Source organism: Macrobrachium rosenbergii, chromosome 26 (genome assembly GCF_040412425.1).
Source record: "Macrobrachium rosenbergii isolate ZJJX-2024 chromosome 26, ASM4041242v1, whole genome shotgun sequence".
Classification (NCBI taxonomy): Eukaryota; Metazoa; Arthropoda; class Malacostraca; order Decapoda; family Palaemonidae; genus Macrobrachium; species Macrobrachium rosenbergii.
This window is the reverse complement of record NC_089766.1, coordinates 413,991-428,952: the sequence shown is the minus strand read 5'-3', so window position 1 is coordinate 428,952 and position 14,962 is coordinate 413,991. Positions and strand designations below refer to the sequence as shown.

General features: G+C 38.7%; 2 protein-coding genes and 1 long non-coding RNA gene across 3 annotated transcripts; 2 read left to right on the top strand and 1 right to left on the bottom strand.

Moving 5' to 3' along the window:
• Positions 1-4,001: 4,001 nt before the first annotated feature.
• LOC136852715 (cuticle protein AMP4-like) lies at positions 4,002-4,878 on the top strand. Its single transcript, XM_067127630.1, has 3 exons — positions 4,002-4,075; positions 4,201-4,436; positions 4,589-4,878. Exons 1-3 carry the CDS (start codon positions 4,067-4,069, stop codon positions 4,779-4,781), a joined length of 438 nt encoding a protein of 145 aa, XP_066983731.1. The 5' UTR covers positions 4,002-4,066; the 3' UTR covers positions 4,782-4,878.
• Positions 4,879-6,651: 1,773 nt separating this feature from the next.
• Positions 6,652-9,705, top strand: LOC136852873 (uncharacterized). The gene is made up of 3 exons (XR_010857255.1): positions 6,652-6,776; positions 7,728-7,889; positions 9,060-9,705. It is a non-coding gene; the product is annotated as an uncharacterized lncRNA (long non-coding RNA).
• A 1,259-nt stretch (positions 9,706-10,964) lies between these two features.
• Positions 10,965-12,367, bottom strand: LOC136852714 (cuticle protein AMP4-like). The gene is made up of 3 exons (XM_067127629.1): positions 12,243-12,367; positions 11,503-11,774; positions 10,965-11,375 (listed from the first exon to the last, which is right to left on the bottom strand). The coding sequence occupies exons 1-3, from the start codon at positions 12,249-12,251 to the stop codon at positions 11,180-11,182; spliced, it is 477 nt and encodes a 158-aa protein (XP_066983730.1). The 5' UTR covers positions 12,252-12,367; the 3' UTR covers positions 10,965-11,179.
• Between the last annotated feature and the right edge of the window lie 2,595 nt (positions 12,368-14,962).

Below are 14,962 nucleotides of genomic sequence, written 5' to 3'. Positions count from 1 at the left end.
ACATCTTTTAGATACTGTAATTGAGGAAGTTCATCCGAGCGTGAAGAATGATGATACTCTCTCTCTCTCTCTCTCTCTCTCTCTCTCTCTCTCTCTCTCTCTCTCTCTCTCTCTCTAATGGCTCTGTTATCGGATCGTTGGTGACAAAAACACTTGTCTGTTTGTGTTTCGCCGTTGTTTTGCATGCGTTTGTTGTTGTTGGCTCTGATAAAGCTGCGATTTATGACGTTCATTTATGCGTGTTTGTTTACATACGATGTCACAGTTCCGCTCAGTGTCTGTATCACTCTTTTGGTTTACAAACGATTTCACAGTTCCGCAAACTATCGAAGTCCCTCTTTTTTGTTTACATACGATTTCACAGTTCCTCACACTGTCTGAGTGACCCCTTGATTTTATAAACGATGTCACAGTTTCTTTATTTGAGTCGATGAGGTATTTCTTCGTGCACGATGCCACAGTTCCGTGCTAAAAGGTCGTAGATTCGTGCAAAACCTCAAAGATTCGTGCATAAACGCCGCAATATTACCTCAGGCACTTTCGAGCAGAAATATCGCATGACGTAAGCCGATTGGAAGGGCAACCGAGGTAGGTGCCTAGTAACATATGATGGTCAGTCAACTATTGCTGGTCTCAGCAACCTCACCCAAATAATGACACCGTCTCCAGTTAAACTCTCCTAAAAGAGATTTATATTACATCTGCGTTTGAAAGCAGTGTGTGAGTGTCTCATTAAGCCGGGCGTGTGGGCATTTGTACCCCAGTTCTCTAACGATGGGCATTTGTTTGGGTATAGGTCACTTGCCTCGTTCAGATTTGACCTGTCTCGCTCTTCTTCTTTGATGTGCCGACTCTTCGTGTTGCTCTTAAAAAAATTTGTGTATATGTATATATATATATATATATATATATATATATATATATATATATATATATATATATATATATATATATATATATATATATATATATATATTTATATTTATATATATATATATACTTATAATGCATTAACATGTTATTACCTTTTGTATATGAGATTGTAGAAAATATCTCTCTCTCTCTCTCTCTCTCTCTCTCTCTCTCTCTCTCTCTCTCTCTCTCTCTCTCTCTCTCTCTCCATCTGTCAATCTATCTACCTATCTCTGACCACTGACATTTTAACATTAACTCTCTCTCTCTCTCTCTCTCTCTCTCTCTCTCTCTCTCTCTCTCTCTCTCTCTCTCTCTCTCTCTCATCTTGACGCGATCACATATATTTAAGCCACCTGGGTTTTTCTTAGCCCTGGTTAAACTGTCAAGAGAATATTAATGGCGGAGATATTACCTCTTTTATATTTGTTTTATGTAGTCTTTATTTTCTTTATAGGACTGCGCGAAGGTGTAGCACTGTACAGTGCGCATGCGTGTGGGCTTTGTAACCTTTTAGTAAAACCAGTGTTCTCTCCAAAAGACAGTGAATTTCCTTGGACCATATGCATGATAAGTCTTACGACAGAGCTGTCGCGCGTGTGATCTCTATCGCGCGCGCGCGTGCGGGCCAACGAGAGAGAGAGAGAGAGAGAGAGAGAGAGAGAGAGAGAGAGAGAGAGAATAATTTGATTTGCTATCAGGACGCAGTAGTCAAAACAATGCTTTGTTTATTTGTTTTTAAGATGTTGCTAAACATTGGGTAGAAGAATTATCGAACAGGAGGGAGAGAGAGAGAGAGAGAGAGAGAGAGAGAGAGAGAGAGAGTGTACGATTGCAATTCGAAACGACAAAGTTTTCTCCGTGAACTTTGCCGCTGCGATAAGGTTGTCGTTATCTGAGCGACACGTCCAAAAGGTTAACATTTGCAAGATCCGAGGAACTCTTTCTTTCCAATCTCATCTCAATGACACCGGTAAAGTTCATTGCGGAGAACGATCGTACTTTCCATTTTTAATCGCGATTTTTCCAAACCTCTCGCCAGCTCTTGCGTCACTCTCGTTATCGTAGCTCTTAAAAAATTAAAAAAGAGATAATGAGTGATGTTGGGTCATCGCTGCATAAGGAAAAGTCGAGCGGTAAACCGGTTGTGGTCTAAAAGAACGCGCCCGATAAACATTCCTATACCTCCCATCGCATACCACCCCTCTCCCGGTGTGTCCTGTTGCCTGTCACTTCTGATGAACTGAAGCCAAGGTGTTGTTGTTGTTATTGTTGGTTGTGGAGGCTGTTGTCTGCGGCGTATACGTGAGTCTGTTGTTAATGTTGTTGATTCAGTTGTTGTTTTAGTTGTTGATGTTGTTTTTAAAACTGCTGTTGTAGCAGTTACCTCTAAAATAGGTCTTTGATTAGGAGACTGACAAGACAAGTGTGTGTGTGTGATGGAGTTAAGAATCTTAGAGGATAGTAGACTTCCTCTCTCTCTCTCTCTCTCTCTCTCTCTCTCTCTCTCTCTCTCTCTCTCTCTCTCACACACACACAACAATGACACACACACACAAAATGATACCAGCACTAGTATCCTTCATGAATATGATAAATTTTATCATAAATATTTTGCCAAGTTACCAAAGTTAGGTTAGGTTAGGTTACATTAGGTTTAATCACATTTACCAGTCCCCTGGGTACTTGAACATAATTACCAATACTTAAGCTTAATCACCAGGTAATCAACTTCATCCTGACATATACTCAATACTAAATAATCAAACTAAACTTGTAATAAACAGAAACATAGAAACTGGTTAAAGAATTGATAACCTCATCCCAATATCAACCAGCATTTATCTAAACATTTCAACACCAGTATTGCTTTATATTTTCCCTGACATTTGTCGGCTCATTCGTAGGTCACGAGGGGAAAAAACTGTGCTGAAACAAATGGGAAAAAATTGAAAATATGAGAAATTAAAGATTTCTTATAATGTCACGGTTGGTGAAAGTTCGGGGAAAAAGACCAGTTTGGCAACTTGATCAGTGATCATTACCAAATACTCTTTTTCCACTCATTATATAACTTTTCTTTTTTTGTTAATGAAAATTATTGGTTTGAATGCACTCAAAGATGAGGGCTATTTCCTTGTGAATTTGGCAATTATAATTTTTGGTGTGCAGCATTTTATATGTTAAAATGGGTGAAGAAAAAAGATCTCCTTGGCAACTGCCCAGAGTTCATTGCCAGATACTCCTTTTCCCAATGAATGTCGTATTTTGCCTACAGAAAATCAAATTAATTTCATTAAATAAAAGAGCACGAGTGGTTTATCTGTATAATTAGGGCCCATGAGTGCTTTGCTATGAGACGAGGTAAGTGTATATACAACCAAATTAAAAAATAAATTGTTCCGTTGAACCTAACTAATCATGGTGTGCGCATAACTTTGCAGACGCAGCAAGATCAAATGCTTATGTCTGTTTCCCTTCCTAAGAGATGGCCTCTGGCAGAACGTTCATGATAAAGGACAAACCTTTCTGTCTCATAAAACAGCATCCATTGTTAAGGCCATAACGGTTTTAATAGTAAATGGTTACAGAACGGAATTACCAGACGCGTATCTTACGAGTATCAGAGCTTGGCGCTTAAAAAACTTCTTCGGTGAATACTGAAGCAATCTCAGCAAATGGTTAATTTCTTATGAATGTTTGAATAATAAAAGTAACAATAACATTCAATTGTATCAACATAGGGAGCCATTGCCTTCAGAAACATTCTCATACCCACAAAACGACCACTGGAAATTATTCAAGACGAACCTTGCATATTCCAGCTCTGATCATCCGATTTTAACCCAAATAACTGCAGCATAGAAATTTATAGGTTTCCAGCTCACCTTTTAAAAGCATGTGTCATCCCATAATCACCCTGATCCGCTACCTGCTACTTGCCCTGGACACTAATAATTAGGCTTTAGAACGATTTTAATCGCACGGAACGCACCTGGCCGAAATGTCGAGGTCGGAACGGGTTCTCGTAGCAGCGAACGCCACCGGTAAACAGGTGTCACGTGACCTTGAGTTGCCATTCACTCGTTTTGGGGTATATAAGAGGAGTTACCATCGCAGGCAGTGTATACATTCGTCGTCACAATCTGGCAAAATGAAGACTGTGAGTTGATTGAGAATATAAAAGACACTTTCTTGTGGTTTTATAAGTCATGTCTTAAACAGAGTTTAGTTTATATATTGACAGAATTATCCTCAGTATTTCATTACTCTTTTTACTTTTTTTAGGCTACCCTTTTCGCCATCTTGGCTGTGACCCTAGCTGCCCCCGCCCCTGAGAAACCAACAGCAGAAGCAGCAGGAGGGGCAGTCCTTCTGCCCATCGCCATCGTCCGACAGGTCCAGGTCAACCCAGATGCCCTCGGTGCCCACAGCTCCGACTTCGAAGCCGAGAATGGCATCGTCTTCCAGTTCTCTGGATCCGAGGGAGTCCTCGGTGGAGCCAACATGATCGGATCCTGGAGGTAAACAGAGTTCTCTCTCTCTCTCTCTCTCTCTCTCTCTCTCTCTCTCTCTCTCTCTCTCTCTCAGTAAACTGATGCTCTGAAGTACTATAATCTTTATTATTTATTAGAGAAAACGAAGACATTAAAACCTGCCTCCTGATTTCTTCCAGCTACCCTCAAGCCGACGGAACCTTAGCTGAGGTCAGCTTCGTAGCCGACGAGAACGGATTCCAGCCCCAGTCCTCGTTGTTGCCAGTGGCTCCGGCCTTCCCCCACCCCATTCCCCAGTTCGTCCTCGACCAGATCGAGTTCGCCAGGCTCGAGGACGAGAGGAGAGCTAAAGAAGGAGTTGCTGAGGCTTAAAAAGTCTTCGTTTGTATTGCAGAATCGTCTCTCCGAATGTTTATTTATTGTTTAATCGCTTTACGAATATGATATAATAAAGTTATTGATTCAGAAACTTTATTTTTAATCCTGGCAATCTTAAAATAGTAGATAGTCAATGAACTATCAGAATGCAAGACCTCAAAGACTATTTACAATCTACGTCAGAGTCATTGCACCAAAAATACTATCTTCAATCTTACCATCTTAAGATAGTAGTAGATAGTTAATGAATCAGAGTTATTGCTCCAAAAATACTATTTTCATTCCTACCATCTTAAAACAGTAAACAGTTAATGAACTATCAGAACAAAACGCAAAGACTATTTGATAATCTACACCAGAATAAAATAGTCAAGTTTACCCTCTGTCCTTTGAATAATTACCTTTCAGAAAATACTATTTTCATTCCTGCCCATATCAAAGTAGTAGATGGTTAAAGAACTGTCAGACTAAAGGACCACAAAACTTGACAATCTACACCAGAGTTAAACAGTCCAGCTTAACCTATGACCTTTGAGTAATTATCAGTTACAACATCTCATTAATGAGTTAATTGGCTGTCAATGAGTTGAATGAGGTGACATCCCTCATTAGAAGATTAGCCGATTTCCAGATGCTCAGTCAATGCTCAATGGAGCGTGAAAGTGAAGAGAATTCTGAGCAATGGATTTAAGATAGTGGGGGAAGAATTAGCTTGTTTGTTGTAGAGCATTTAAAAGGTTATTTGTTGCTTCTAATAAAGAGAGATAGAGACAGAGAGAGAGAGAGAGAGAGAGAGACCAGATTTTCAACCAATTTGCATTACTCTTAGTTTTAGAGCCAATTTACACCATTCTCCAGTTTGCACCAACTTGCACAGATTCGGTTTACAGCCAATTTACACAATCTCCATCGAATTCACAACCAGTTTACACAGCCTCGCTCTGATTTACAACCTTACACTACTGTACCCGGATGTACAACCGTTTTACTACACGGTCCTCAAATTTACAACCAGTTTACACAATCCTCCTCGAATTTACAAACATTTTACGTCACTTTCCTTGACCAATTTACGCAATCCTCATCGAATTTACAACCCCTTTAGAACAACCTCCTCGAATTGACAACCATTTTACATCACTTCCCGTGCATTTATAACCAATTTGCATCATTCCTTGAATTTACAACCCTTTTATAACATCTTCCATGAATTTACAACCCTTTTACAACACCGTCCTCGAATTTACAACCAATTTGCGTGACCTCCCTCGCATTTATAACCAATTTGCATCATTCCTTGAACTGACAACCCTTTTGGTATAACGTCTTCGAATTTATAACCAATTTACACAATCCTTCTCGAATTTACAACCATTTTATCACCTCCATCGCATTTATAACCAATTTCCATCATCCCTTGAATTTACAACCCTTTTACAACATTTTCCTTGAATTTACAACCCTTGTACAACACCATCCTCGAATTTACAACCACTTTACACAGTCTTCCTTGAATTTACAACCAATTTACACAATCGTCCGTGAATTTACAACTAATTTACGCTGTCCTCCTCGAATTTACAACCAATATACACAAAATCTTTCTCGAATTTACAACCAATCTACACGTCTTTCTCGAATTTACAACCAGTTTACACAATCTTCCTAGAATTTACAACCAATTTACACAATCTTTCTCGAATTTACAACCAGTTTACACAATCTTCCTCGAATTTACAACCAGTTTACACAATCTTCCTCGAATTTACAATCAGGAATTCCTCAGTTTCGTTCCAGGCTCACGAAATCTGAAATTCCCGATTCCACGTTTTCTCTTCCGGCGCTCCGAGTCGAGGGTCCTTGGGAAAATTCGGGTCGGCTATCTCGCACCCCTGGTGAAAAATAGCGCTTAGTTGACGGCGGGTTTCTGAATCTTTTCGTAAGTGCTTCTTATCTATCTATACGTGGCTGTCAAGCGCTTGTGTTCAGGTAAGACTTTAAGTGGTTTATTGTATTTAAGCGTGTTTTAGGTGGAGATTTAAGTGTTTTATGTGTTTTAAGTGTTCGTGAAGTTTTTTAGTGTTTTAAGTTATATGTGTAATTCATTTACTTGTATGTACGAAGTGTTTCAATTGGTTTGTTTGAGGTTGATTTTTTTTATAGGTTTTAGCTGTGGTTTAAGCTTTTTGTTTAGCATAATTTGTGTTGGAAGAATCTCTCTAGGTGAAGCGATCACAAGGAATTCCTGTGGCTTAAATTTTATTTAGCTTAATATGTCAAATGTTGGATGAAACTTATTTTAGGTAATGAAGTAATTAAAAGGAATTCCCGTGGTTTAACTATTTAGCTAGCTTCGTTTAATGTTGGTTGAAACTTTCATTTCAGGTAATGAACTGATTAAAAGGTTGTAGGTTCTGATGTTTTTCAAAGATTGTTGTGTAACAATACTTTGATTGTGGAGTGGACTTTTTAGGTTGCCAGAGCTTTATTTTAGAAGCGGATTGTGGACTGTCTTTTTATATCCACGTTTTTACTAAGTATAGTTATACAGTTTTTTTCTCTATCGAGGACCAGAATTGAAAGTGTAAGGTGCTTCTTAGTTTTTTTAATCAAGAATCATCCTAAATGAAAAACTTGGCATGCAGTGATCGCTCAGAAAAGGTTGTGGTGCAAATTAACTTTCAAAATTTAACACCTTAATTCTGTTCAAGGGCTACTGATTAATGCTTAATATAAAAAGTTACTGAAGTTTGTGTAAGCAAGCTTTGTGCTTCATTTCAAGTTGAAACATTTCCATTTAAATTGACCAACTATAAACTAAAGCTGATTTTTTACCTAACTTTAGCTTATACATTAATTTTATTCATGAACTTTACTGAAGTGTTTACTATTTATATTTAATTAATTGACATGCAGTCTAACAGCTTTGTATCCTTGCAGGAGCTTCAGAGAGACTGCGAGAGTCCAGCTTTTGAGTTACTAAGATAATCTGCATCTACTGATAAAGCAACAACAAAACTTCTATAAATCCTGTGGATCTAGACCTGAAATTCACAACAGGAAACTTGTGGATCTAGACCAGAAATTCGTCTGTCAAACTTAGTGAGTTAATTTCTTTCTGGTTGAGTGGATAAAAGTGGATTCTTTAAAGTACGTCTTTTGTTGTAAAGTGTTCAGTCCCTAGAAATTGTCAAGTGGTTAGCATTTTGTCTACGATGGCTGGTATTTTGGTCAGCAACTAGTTTGATGGTTAGTATTTCTAACCCAAATTTTCAAAATTTAGGTATTTAGTTTCAATCGGTAAATTTTTAACTTTCTAATTCGGTTTTGCAATGAGGGAATAGTCTTAAATTGTTCTAATGATTTTTTTATAAAAATTTCTTTAAAATAGTCTGAATTGTTTTGGGTCTGAATTGTTTTGGGTCTGAATTGTTTTGGGTCTGAATTGTTTTGGGTCTGAATTGTTTTGGGTCTGAATTGTTTTGGGTCTGAATTGTTTTGGGTCTGAATTGTTTTGGGTCTGAATTGTTTTGGGTCTGAATTGTTTTGGGTCTGAATTGTTTTGGGTCTGAATTGTCCTGAAGGCAGTGTTAAATTTTGCGATGAGAATTCTTAAATTTGGCTATTGATTTTTTTTAAATTTTAAAAATATAAGCATAGCTTTAGGTCCTAATTGTCTGGAAGTGTCAATTCGATTTTGCAACGAGGATGTTGTCTTAAATTTGGCTCTGATGATTTTCTATTCATTAAAATTTATTAGTTTTAAGTTTTGTTTTGAAGGGTTTTGAAGGCAGTGTAAATGAGGTTATGGTTACAGTATGAAAGTCTTAGTGGGTAATTTCTTGAACTTTTGGGTGTATTTTCACCATTAAATTATGGTGAATCAACTAGTTGAATTTGATTTAAAGTTAAGGGAGAATTAACGTTATCCTGGTAATTTTGTGATCTTAATATTGTATAGATTTAAGATTCTTTATCGAAAAATTTATTTTTAAGTTCGAAGTATTTACTAATTTTGTGCTTGATTTTAAAGTTAACGTCAAAAATTAAATCCTGCATTTGGGTAATTTGTAATTTATGATAATTAACTTCAAATTGATTAAATCTGAAATTTAAAATGTCAAACCAAACTTTCGCTTCCCAAAAGTCCACCTTTGCCGGGTGGCGTCGCCACTTAGACAAAGGTGGACTTTATGGCTTATGCATGGCACTTAAAGAGTGCCATGCATAACCGGGAAGCTTCAAAAAAAAAAATAAATGAAATTTTTTCAGAAGTGTGATCAGTACTGTGCGCTTGTGATGTATGGAGAGTTTTGGTAGGACTGAATTTGCCTGGTTCGGAAGGATTTTTTTGAGGTACCCTCCTGCAGATATCCTGTTTGTGGGACTGGACGGTTTGGGAGCCAGCGTTGGATTGTATTAAATCCGTTATTGGCTGTAGAAGTCTCGGAATGGGTTGATGAATGGCGTTCATATCTGGGTGAATCCACACTCGACCAAAGATACTGTTGCTGGAAGCTCAGCTCCAGAGAAACACTGCTCTGCTCAGCTACTGCTCTGGAGAAACACTGGTCTGCTCAGCCACTGCTCTGGGAACTCTCTGCTCTGGAGAAACCGGCTCTGCTCATAAACTGCTCTGTGAATTTTCTGAGCTGTAGAAGCTCTGCATAATTTAGTGCTCTTTGACTGGTGCAAAGCATTGTCACTTCAATAAAATCCACTGATACTGGTCAAGGAATCTGGGCTAGAGCACGTTCTTAATTCAGCATTGCCTGGAGAGTTTATTAGCTACCTTTGTACTGTTCTGGTCGATTTTTCTGCTCACGATGTATCTAACTAATTTTGAATTGTCTATGGAGATGTAAGCTGGTGGATTTTACAGAATCCTAAGTTAATGTAGTAAAAGTTATAAACTTTATTAGTTCCTTGTTCTCTCCTTTTAACACATTTTTTTCTCTTTACAGCCTTTTAAAATACTTCAAATAAAATGCATTAGGTTCAAATTAATACCTCTTTTCTTGAGTATCGATTAGGTGTGTAATTTTGGTCTATTTAAACCTTAAAGGTGGACTTGAAACTGGTAATTATCAATTACTCTGCACAAAATTTGGGTAAAATTAAAATTTGTACTCCAGAGATTCTATGGTGATATAAGTGCATAGTAGTACAAAAAAATTGTATGCACTTTCGAAATTGAGGTAAAATTTAAAGTTTCACGAGTGCTGAAAAGTTTCAGCAATGGCATGCTGTACATTGAAGAGCTGCTTTGGTATTAAGGTCACTATATATGGTCTTTGAACACCAGTGTAATCTGGAGTGTATCTGATGCATTGGGTGATGTATATATAAAGCTGTGATGCTTTACTTTGAAATCTGAAACTTAGTAGGACTGAAGCTTGGTCACCTAAAGTGTCTTATTACCAATGGGCAGATGGTGTACAGTCGAAGGGTAAAAAATGTACATAAATGAGACAATGGTTCAGAGTCAACTGTTGATCATAATGCACTTGAAATGGTGTGATTTTTACGGAGATGCAGGGGAAGAATATAGTGTGAACTTCTTATCTGTAAATAAAAAGTAATTTTAGTTAAGGCATCAGTGCTGGCTACAATAACCCAAAAGGTATGGGTGACTGGCTGTTATTAAGTGTATGAACCTTATTTCGTTCAGAAATTGGTTTTCGTGGTATGGGTAGTACAAGCAAGACTGCTACCCGGTTCTAACATATGACAGCATTTACTGTAGGTTATGAGAACACAACAATTATTGCTAATGTATTTTTAGTGGTAACCCTAAGCTCTGAAGGAATGAGGGTTACTTTAAGATTGTATATAATTAAAACTAAAATACTTCTGAGGCGCATGGAAATTTCTCTGAACAATAGTGTGACACTCTTGTTTTAAAGTAATGCAAGGAAGGCTTTAGCTTCATCTTTCAAGCTGTTTGCAGCAGTGACTGCTGCAAAGTGGTCACTTTTTCGTTGCTCCCAGTATATAAAAGTTAACAAGGTTGAGCACAGTAGTTCCTGAGATCTTTTCAAGAAAGCTTCAAGGGAACTTGGATAGTCAACCAAGCAATCGGGTCATATAACTACCTCGTAGGAAAAGCTTTAACTAAATCCACGTACATCTTAACAGAAGAGGGAAGGCTCTGTAGGTATATGGAATAGTGCTATGGAAAATTCAACAGCTTTATTGAACTACTAAAAGAATTTACATAACACTCGTTTGATGCGTCCAGCGAATCAGTCATTGACGTCGAAACAAAGCTACCAAAGCGAGATAAACAAGACACAACAGATCCACAGCTTTTCAGAAGAATATTAGGAGCTAAAAGGGTACATAGCCAAAGCCCCTGTCCATTTAATGACAAACATCAGTCGAGGCATCTTTTAAGCACTGGAGGTAGCACCTTCTTTTGCCGCCCTCTCGTCCTCGAGACGGGCGAACTCGATCTGGTCGAGGACGAACTGTGGGATGGGATGGGGGAAGGCAGGGGCCACTGGCAACAACGAGGACTGGGGCTGGAATCCGTTCTCGTCGGCAACGAAGCTGACCTCAGCTAAGGTTCCGTCGGCTTGTGGGTAGCTGGAAGGAAACGGGATGGGGTCGTTATAATATCTTCGTTTTCTCTAAAAAATAATAAAGATTATAGCACTTTAGAGCATCAGTTTACTGAGAGAGAGAGAGAGAGAGAGAAACTGCTGTTGCTTACCTCCAAGATCCGATCATGTTGGCTCCACCGAGGACTCCCTCAGATCCAGAGAATTGGAAGACGATGCCATTCTCGGCTTCGAAGTCGGAGCTGTGGGCACCGAGGGCATCTGGGTTGACCTGGGTCTGTCTGATGATGGCAACTAGAGGAGGGGGAGCCCCTCCTGCTACTGCTACTGCTCCTGCTTCTTCTGCCCCTGCTTCTTCTGCTTCTGCTAATTTCTCAGGGGCTGGAGCTGCTGAGGCCAGGGCCAGTAGAACGAAGATGGCTGCCTGTTGATTGGGGAAATTCAATTTAAAGTAACTCATTGAGGTGGTGGGATGATTTGGGTAATATGTCGGTTGGGCAGAGTCCAGGAGGTCTACATCGGGCTTCTAAACAATTCTTGGCCCTCTAAACACCCTACAAACTTCTGGAATCTTTACCCCTCCAGTATATTCAGTATATAAATTAAGTACCATTGAGATGGTGGGATGAATTGGGTCATATCTGTCGGCTGGGCATAGTCCAGGAGGTCTACGTCAGGCATCTAAACACTTCTTAACACAATGAATATCCTATAACCACCTCGATTGTCTTAACCATTTCAGTATCTTACAATCCTCTGGATTGTCTAAACAATTCCAGTACCTTACAATCTTCAGGATTGTCTTAACCATTCCAGCATATTACACACGTCCCTTTAACTGAAGATTTTGTTTACAAAATCCTTCAATATCCTTCACACAAACCAAACTTACGGTCTGCATGTCGAAGACTGTTGAGGATTCGTCTTTTCGAAGACTGTCGAGGATTCGTTTGTGAAGACAGGTGGTCACCAGGTCGTTTATATACCCGGGGAGAAGATCAGGTGACGCAAGGTCACTCCTCCTTCTTCTTCTTCTTGAAGTTCACCTGTCTAGCCTCAGAGCCCAGATATAGGTGGGGGGGGGCGTTGCAACCGCAACTGGTTATGTTGTCGAGTGACCTCGACTGACCTGCTTTTTAATCTTCTGGTCATTGTTCGTCTATATATCTGTTTTATTGGGGTATTTTTTTTTAATTTAATTGATGGGGTGATTATGCTAAGGAGAAAGGGGAATCTTGTCTCTGACTTTGTGAGACAGTTTGTAACAGCTGGGAATGTTATAGGAGTTTATTATTATTATTATTATTATTATTATTATTATTATTATTATTATTATTATTATTATTATTATTATTATTTTAAAGAGTTGATTATGTTAAGGAGAAAGGGAAGTGTTGTCTCTGACTTGTGATGCAGTTTGCAAGAGTTGGAAATGTTAAAGGAAGTATTATTATTATTATTATTATTATTATTATTATTATTATTATTATTATTATTATTATTATTATTATTTCAGAGGTGATTATATTAAGGAGAAATTGAAGTTTTGTCTCTGGCTTTGTGATACAGTTTGCAACAGTTAGAAATGTTAAAGGAAGTATTATTATTATTATTATTATTATTATTATTATTATTATTATTATTATTATTATTATTATTATTATTATTATTATTACTTAAGAGGTGATTATGTTGAGAAGAAAGGAAAATCTTGTCTCTGATTTTGTGATACAGTTTGTAACCGTTGAAAATGTTAAAGGAATTATTATTATTATTATTATTATTATTATTATTATTATTATTATTATTATTATTATTATTATTATTGTTGTTGTTGTTGTGCAAGCATATTTTGTTATTTTATTTTATTTATGTGGTAATTATGCAAAGGAAAGGGGCAATTTTTCTCTCTCTCTCTCTCTCTCTCTCTCTCTCTCTCTCTCTCTCTCTCTCTCTCTCTCTTCTTCCTTCTTTTTCTTGTTCTCTCCTCCTGTATGTGGGCGTTTGTGTCTTAAGTTTTGTTGTGTTGTATCTCTCTCTCTCTCTCTCTCTCTCTCTCTCTCTCTCTCTCTCTCTCTCTCTCTCTCTCTGTGTATGCGGGGTTTGTGTGTCTTGGTTTGGGCCCTTTCTTGATTGTGGTCTCTCTCTCTCTCTCTCTCTCTCTCTCTCTCTCTCTCTCTCTCTCTCTCTCTCTCTCTCTCTTCCTTCTTCTTCTTCTATAATATTCAATGACCAACAGGCTCTCTATGATCCAAGTTAACCAAAACTGGTCATCAAGCTCAATTTTCCACCCCCCCCCCCCTCCCCCCCCCCTCCCCTCCCCTCCCTCCCCTCCCCTACCCCTCCCCCTCCCTCCCATCCCCTCCCCTACCCCTCCCCCTCCCCCCCTACCCCTCCCCTCCCCCTCGTGGCAAACAAGCGAGGCGTCCTACCCTGAGGACATCCAAAGAGAATAACAACGATCTTGATCCAGAGCATGTGATCGAGATACCAGAGATCACTACAGGTGATCATCTCGGGAACCTCATTTCCCTATCAAAGGATCATTTCAGAGGTTCGTTCTGTTACTGATCCTTTTTCATAACTCCTGATAATCACTTCTTGATGATCTGTTACTGACTGATCCTTTTGATAACTCCTGATAATCATTTTCTGAAGAGCCAGCCAGTACTGAATTGAATCGAATATGGAATTTAAGCCAAAGGTCAAGCACTGGGACCTATGAGGTCATTCAGCGCTGAAACGGGAATTGACAGTAGAGAGGTTTTCGAAAGGCGTAACAGGAGGAAAACCTCAAAGCAGAATATGAAAGGAGGTACGGTAAAAGGTTTTTGAGGGGTGTAACAAGAGGAAAACCTCAAAGCAGTTGCACCATGAATCAATTGTTAGGAGAGGGTTGAGAAAGTAAGATGGAAGAAAGAGAATATGAAAGGAGGTACGGTAAAAGGAACGAAAGGGGTTGCAGCTAGGGGCCGAAGGGACGCTGCAAAGAACCTTAAGTTTTGCCTACAGTGCACCGCATGAGGTGCACTGACGGCATTACACCTGAAGAAATTAGAAACTGGGTATCAATGCCCTTGCAAAATGCCCTTTTACCTCGTGGATTATAAGGTGGGCACCGTCCTATTCACATGTAATGAATGAGGGTATGGGTTGGGTATGTAAGAGTTATGCCTTTCGCCTCTGGGGTACCCAAAGGCCCTTTTACCTGGCTGATTATAAGGTGGGCACCATCATATTCACCCGTAATGAATGAGGGTATGGGTTGGGCATGTAAGTGTTATGCTTCTGGGGTATCCAAAGCATTATTAATTTTGAATATGGGGCGCCCCTTGTTACCCACGTAAATGTGTAGGCGAGTTGAAGGTTTATTGATAACTTCTTACCTGGATTCGGTTGGTGGGTTTTATCTCATTGTAAAGATTAGTTTGTATTATTTATCTATTTATTAATTATTTTTTCTTTTTTGATAAGTGGGATCTATTCTTTCTGTACTTGATCGTTTCCAAAGACCTACTTCTCGAAAGGGTTCCCAAAGGACGTTGATTAGGATTGAGACAAATCCCCACTTCCCAAAAGTAATCAACAAAGGATACGACTGAAACCAAAACA

Bases quoted from the DNA above. Each gene is read 5' to 3' on its own strand.
- LOC136852715 (XM_067127630.1), top strand. The intron at 4,437-4,588 runs GTAAACAGAGTT...GATTTCTTCCAG, and splicing joins AACATGATCGGATCCTGGAG to CTACCCTCAAGCCGACGGAA.
- LOC136852714 (XM_067127629.1), bottom strand. The intron at 11,376-11,502 runs GTAAGCAACAGC...GTTTCCTTCCAG, and splicing joins AACATGATCGGATCTTGGAG to CTACCCACAAGCCGACGGAA.